The sequence below is a fragment of the Notolepis coatsorum genome (assembly GCF_963971535.1).
Source record: "Notolepis coatsorum genome assembly, chromosome: 13".
Taxonomy (NCBI): domain Eukaryota; kingdom Metazoa; phylum Chordata; class Actinopteri; order Aulopiformes; family Paralepididae; genus Notolepis; species Notolepis coatsorum.
This window is the reverse complement of record NC_140177.1, coordinates 55,301,481-55,308,353: the sequence shown is the minus strand read 5'-3', so window position 1 is coordinate 55,308,353 and position 6,873 is coordinate 55,301,481. Positions and strand designations below refer to the sequence as shown.

Sequence of the window (6,873 nt, the reverse complement as noted above, 5' to 3'; positions counted from 1 at the left end):
TTGACTCCTATAAGACTGAAAAAAATGGGTCTTAAACAAGACTCCAAATGCTCCTTATGTACAAATGGGGACGAGGGGACATTTATGCACATGTACTGGGACTGCCCACCAGTTAAGATATTCTGGAAAGAGGTGACCCAGCAATTATCAAATCTCTTAACTCTGAATTATACCTGTACACCCCTCTGTATTACTGCTGAATGATGTTTTTGAGTGTGCAGTACATCCACAGCTAAAGAGATTGGTTTTATCGGGTACCACAGTGGCTAAAAAGCTGATAGCATCACAATGGTTCCAACCGGAAAAAATTTGCCGAAAGGTCTGGATTATTACATATCTCGATGTGATTTATCAAGAAATATCTACAGCAAGAATTTTGGGTCTCAATGAATCCAAAATGACAATGTGGTTAGAAGTGGTGGAGAAAATAAAAGCTAGCATATAATGGTAGTGTCTGGTTAGGAGCGAGGGATAATGGATGGATTATCCAATGGGGGGTCCGGGAGGGGGGGGTACGAGCTAGAGCATATGTGTGTAGGGTATTAGATAGCAGGTATTGGGGGTATATCCTGTATAAGACATTTAACATGGTGATTTCATTGGATGTGCACTAATGCTTGTATATCTTATCGTGTGTTGTCATGTTTGTTTATATGTTTGTTTAAAAAATAATAAAAAAATAAAATACAAAAAAATAAATCATATCTGAGGGCGGCTGGGTGGCGTAGCGGAGATTGCGCTTGTCACCAATGCAAGAGAGAAAAAAGCTGATAAAAAAATAGAAAAAATCATATCTGAGAATCTAGCAGGACAAAAATAATGACTGGTATTATTATGCACCTGCTTTACGCGATAAAGCAAGTTACATACTGCAAAGTTGGAAGCAAAGAACCACATGTTGATGGAAAACCAGAAACATTTAATTTCCCAGCCAGTAAGGAGAAAAACCCAGTGTGGATAGGGACTGGGCTAGTTTCACCTGAAGTGACCTTTTCTGGGTATTTTTGGGTAGAAGAGGTTACACTGTGTTGTTGACTCTCGTGCCTGTGAAACATCCAGACAGGGCCGCAGATTCAGACGGGACCTAATGCTCTGGTAGCATTAGGCCTAACGGTTACATAACCTTGGCTCCGCTTCAGGCGTGCAGGATTTATCTTCGGAAAATGTTGCCTTGCGTCCGCGGTAGTTTTCCCAGACCGATCTTCCATTGTGTTAAAACCCTCCGCACACCAACCTAAACAAGCTGCTCTTTTTCTTTTTCCCCACAGCTGAGGAGGTGGAGAGGCTGGCCGCCATGCGGTCCGAGTCCCTGGTCCCCGGCACCCACACGCCACCCATACGGCGCAGGAGCAAGTTTGCCACCCTGGGCCGCCTCCTCAAACCCTGGAAGTGGAGGAAGAAGAAGAGCGAGAAGTTCAAGCAGACCTCTGCAGGTACACGCCTATGTCAGTGACTTCTGTGTTTTCACGTACACATACAGTACACACACAAGATAACAACACTTCGTCATAAATATACCTGTAATCATAAGTCTCTGTAGTGGGTTTTAGCCCCACATCGCTCCAGGCATTGTATACCATGTCTCCATCTTTACCTGCGCTTGGTCAAAGAGAATGATCTATTATTATCATTATAGAATGAAGGCAGCCCCTGTTATTGACAGAACTGTATAGGGTAAGCTGGGGCAGGTAAAATGCTTAAAAGAAAAGTATGAATGTTTGAACAAGCGATAAGATATGTCTTTGATATGACTTCACACAATAATTAACATTCTTGGGATGTTTCTGTTTATTTTTTGTACAGCTTAAAAGATTAAAACATAACAAATGTAGGAGATGGAGACTGAAGGGGAGAAAAAGAAGGAATCTGCCCCATGTGGAAAACGTATCTGTGCATTAATCCTCAACCCCAGTCATAGCGGGAGCTGCTTCTAGGTTCCACATTGTAAGGCGATTGAAGTCATGTCAAATTGATTTGCGTGAAAGTACAGTGTTGTGGCTTTAGGTTGTGAGACACATTTAAGGTTGCTTTTGATCGTGCAGTCTTTCTGTTGTGGTCAAGGGCAGGTGAAGGACATGCTCCCTTCAGATCGGGGCTGCATTTATTCAGTTGGCCTGGCACACACTCTGAACTCAGGGGGAGATGCTTTGGCAGCCAGGTTCTTATGGGTCAGATGCAGCTATCAAGCTTAATCTATACTTCTGCGGAAACGGGAGAGCACAGAGGCCATCTGCGACCGTAGCGCTCGGATGTTTGACACGCACCTCCTGAAAAAAAAACTCAGTGCCAAGCGCCGCAGATGCCATGAAGGTAACGATGCAGGCTTGAGAATGCGGCGGGAATTGGGAAGGAATGAAGCAGGATTTCCTGTGTAATCGCAAAACCTAGAATCTGTATCGACAAAACAAAGACAAATCTGTTTTCAGTGGAGGCTGGCGAGGCAAATTAACTTCACCATCACTTGTGTTATCCACTCTTGAAAGAATAATAAGAGCAGGGACGCCAATTCTTAATTATTCGAAAAAGATCTGTCATGCACCTATATGCTCAAAACTGTTTAGCTAGATCATTGGGCCTCATTCAACAATACTCTCTTATTATTTTTCTTATATTCTTGCTTACCTGTCTGTTAAGAGAACAATAAGAAAAGCCACCTCCACATTCATCAAGCCATTCTTTTATTTTCTTTTGATCAAATTTTTCTCCCACGACGAAGCCTTGCATCACGTGTCCCCTCCGGTACACGAGGAGGCAGCCGTCGCATCTTTTCACCTGCACAGCGCGATCTCTCAGTGGCGAGGAGTAACGCGTGGGAGGCTCACGCTGCCCCCGATACTTCCTGATTCTGCTGCACAGGCGCACCAACCGACCTGTAGGAGTCGCTGTCCACAACGTCCGATCCCCACCCACCGGCTTTCCCAACCCCTAATACTGCCAATTGTATTAGTATGAACGACCAGCCAAGCCGGAAGCAACGCAGAGAGCTGGGCTCGAACCCAGCATCTCCTGCGTTAGTGGCGAGCGCCTTGCCCACTGCGCCACTTAGCCACCCTTCATCAAGCCATTCTTAACGTCAAAATCGGTTCTTACCCAGGTCGGTTGCATGATGAATCCCACTCATTCTTAAATTCAAATGCACGTTCGCGCTAAAATAATTTGCATACAGACACGCCCGCCATCTCCTTATAAGGCGAATGAGGCGGGTGTAAAATAGCCGAGTTTCAGCATCTGATCGCTGTCTGATATATTCAACAGGAAGCGTTTTGGGACTGATCTCAAAATGACACACACATCTCACGACTCGCGACTCAGTGCATGTGTGTGTGTTCCTGTGGGTCGCTCATCGCATGTGTGTTGATCTGATGACAAATAAAGACTTGTACTTGTACTTATACGTATACCGTGTACTGTATAGTGCGAAATAAATCGTTCCAGCAAAGTGGGCTTTGTCAATACTGAACGACTTGACGACGCTTGTCAAGAACCAATAGGTTGGGAAATACTGGATCTGTCACCTGCCATCTCTCTCTGAAAGGTCCCTGTGGCTAAAACCCTGAATGCGCTCAGAACTTGTACGAGCAGAGAAGAGAGGAGAGGAAATGTTGTAAATATGCGTTCTATGCGTACGCCTGGGCAGCCAGCATCTAACTGTTCTAACAGCAATATATAATCCATTTCAGAAGAAGAACGCACGCAATAAGTTATAATTATATTTAATAATAATAATTATTATTGAAAAGTTCTGGGTTTATAAAGTCGTATTTGGGGGTTATTTGGGGGTAATTGACCAATGGTTTGCTTTCAACCCATGAACTCCTTCCTCTCTCACCTTTTTATATATATATATTTTTTTTGTATCTACTAAAACTGTATTGTATTGTTTGTTTTGTAAAGTGTCTGAGCATTAGGAAAAGTGCTATATAAATCTGATGTATTATTAGGAATGGTAGGCTTTTTTAATGTTTCTCATCTGGGTAAGAGTTTCTTATCTGGGTAAGCGTGCTCTCGACCACTCTTAGAATTTGGTCTTGCCTGAGAGAAAAGCAACAATAAGAAAACATTGCTGAATCCCAGGTAAGAACAAAATAAGAGGAAATGCTAGTTAAGAACGAAATCTGTTCTTATATCGCTTCATGAATGAGGCCCATTGTCCTTGTAACAAAAAAAAAAAAGTTTGAACATGGGGCTTGGTGTTTTCATTTCAATTTGACAGACTTCAAAGGCAAAAAAAAATCGAAAAGCTAGCAGCTTCCTTGTTGACTAGAAACAAGGTGATTGTTCAAAGTTTCAAGTTTGTTTATTAGTTGTCACAATAAAATACATGTACTTTACAGTGAAATGCTTGGTTCTGTATGATTGTCTGTTGATGAATGATTTGTGTGAGCGTGAGGTGGAGCATAGAACAGACACACATTTATGCAAATTACATGTCGTCAGCTTGTGACTGCAACTTGTTCTTGTTTGCGGACGATTCAGCCCTGCTGGTCTCTGACAAGAACAAGTTACAGGTTGAAAAAACCCTCAGCTCTGAACTCGGCAGAATCTGCACCTGGCTCGCTGATAACAAACTATCATTACACCTGGGAAAAACAGAGTCCATTATCTTCGGATCAAATAACAAACTCAGCAAGACCGATGGCTTCTCAGTTACAGTGGGTGACAATATTGTAACAAGGAAAGATGAAATTACATACCTAGGTTCCATCCTAGAGGCAAATCTTTCCTGTGACAAAATGGCATCCAAGGTAATAAAAAAAGTCAACCAACGAACTAGATTCTTGTACCGGATCTCCTCTCTGGTAAACAAGAATACCCTGAAGACTCTGGCAGGAGCACTCATTCAAGGGTACTACGACTATGCTTGCACCTCATGGTACCAAAGCACCTCAAAGGCGCTAAAAACAAGATTACAAACATCACAAAACAAACTGGTCAGACTTCTACTTGACCTTACCCCTAGAATCCACCTCACCCCTGCCCACTTTGACAACCTAGGATGGCCTAGAGTAGACGACAGAGTACAGCAACTTGCAATGGGCCTGGTCTACAAGATACACTATACGACTAAGGTACCCATGTACATGTCAAAATACTTCCCAAAGGTCAGTGAATACTACGACCACAACACCAGAGGAAGCTCAACAAATCATGTTAAACACAGATTCGGCTCAAACAAGGGACTAAACACGTTTCGCAATTATGCCACATCAATGTGGAACGCCCTACCCAAAGCTGTAAAGGAATGTGAATCCCTACCCACATTCAAAACCGCTCTTAAAGAGCACCTACGTGAGGCTGCAATTCGAAACTGGCCACCGTAAATGTCCAAACCCCCCCACCCCCTCCTAATAGACAGTCTCCTCCCCACCGAATGTGGGGGACACTGTACACTGTACATTGGAATACTGACAAAGCCATACTTGGTCATTTACTGTACAACTGGGTTAGGACATTTGTAGGGGCCAGTTTCGAATTGCAGTCTCCCGTAGGTGTTCTTTGAGAGTGTTTTTGAAAGTGGGTAGTGATTCACATTCCTTTACAGCTTTGGGTAGGGCGTTCCACATTGATGTGGCATAATTGCGAAACGTGTTTAGTCCCTTGTTTGAGCCGAATCTGGGTTTAACATGATTTGTGGAGCTCCCTCTGGTGTTGTGATCGTGGTATTCACTGACCTTTGGGAAGTATTTTGATTTTGGTCGCGTAGTGTATCTTGTAGACCAGGCCCATTGCAAGTTGCTGTACTCTGTCGTCTACTCTAAGCCATCCTAGGTTGTCAAAGTGGGCAGGGGTGAGGTGGGTTCTAGGAGTAAGGTCAAGCAGTAGTCTGACATGTTTGTTTTGAGATGTTTGTAATTTTGTTTTTAGCGCCTTTGAGGTGCTTTGGTACCATGAGGTGCACGCATAGTCGTAGTACCCTTGAATGAGTGCTCCTGCCAGAGTCTTCAGGGTATTCTTGTTTACCAGAGAGGAGATCCGGTACAAGAATCGAGTTCGTTGGTTGACTTTTTTTTATTACATTGGATGCCATTTTGTCACAGGAAAGAGAAGATTAGCCTCTAGGATGGAACCCAGGTAGGTAATTTCATCTTTCCTTGTGACAATATTGTCACCCACTGTAACCGAGAAGCCGTCGGTCTTGCTGAGTTTGTTATTTGAACCGAAGAGAATCGACTTTGTTTTGCCCATGTGTAGTTTCATGTATGTCCCTATGCCATAAATGTCATGTATGTTGTGTATGTCATAAATGTCACTATGAATTGAAAATGGGGGACCCTGATGTAAACAAGACAAATGTCTTTCTTAACAATTGTGTGTATTGAGCTGTATTGTATTGTACCCATTCTGCAATCTGTTAAATAAAGTTTTCATTCATTCATTCATTCATTCATTCACGTGCGCTAGACCATATTATGTTTGGCTTCACTCGGATTCAGAGCTGATATAAGATATATAGCCTAAAAATAATCCAACTTTTCAGTTATTCTCAAGGACGTAGTCATGCAAAAACTGAAAGAATGAGGCCATTTGACATTGACTGTTAGAGCTAGGAGAGATTTTGGTACAGCAAGAGGGGAGGCATTGCTGATTTAAACATTCTTCTCATTTATTTGGTAAAAAAAAAGGTTTACCTTTTAATAATGTTTGGCACACAAAGACCGAACTGACTGAAAAATATAGGCAACATTTGACAAAGTATTGACTTAGTGCAAACAAACAAAATAATTAAACCTTTCCATTTTTGTGGCCACATTATAGACAAAGGCCAACATAAAGTATGCATAATGCTCAACCAGCACTAGACTTTATCAAAAAGTAAAAGTCACAGAAAAGATGATTAGGGTTTTAAATAAGGACGTTAATGGGGTTTCTTGT

The 6,873-nt window shown here is 42.5% G+C and overlaps 1 protein-coding gene across 1 annotated transcript in view; it reads left to right on the top strand.

The window, feature by feature from the left end:
- Nucleotides 1-1,279: 1,279 nt before the first annotated feature.
- Nucleotides 1,280-6,873, top strand: part of LOC311238990 (phosphatase and actin regulator 1-like) — a gene marked incomplete at its 3' end in the record, with an annotated part of 91,511 nt that continues 85,917 nt past the window's right edge. The window contains exon 1 of the mRNA XM_084327207.1: nucleotides 1,280-1,433. Within this exon, the coding sequence (XP_084183333.1) occupies nucleotides 1,295-1,433 (139 nt within the window). The 5' untranslated portion in view covers nucleotides 1,280-1,294. The remainder of the gene's footprint in view (nucleotides 1,434-6,873) is intronic.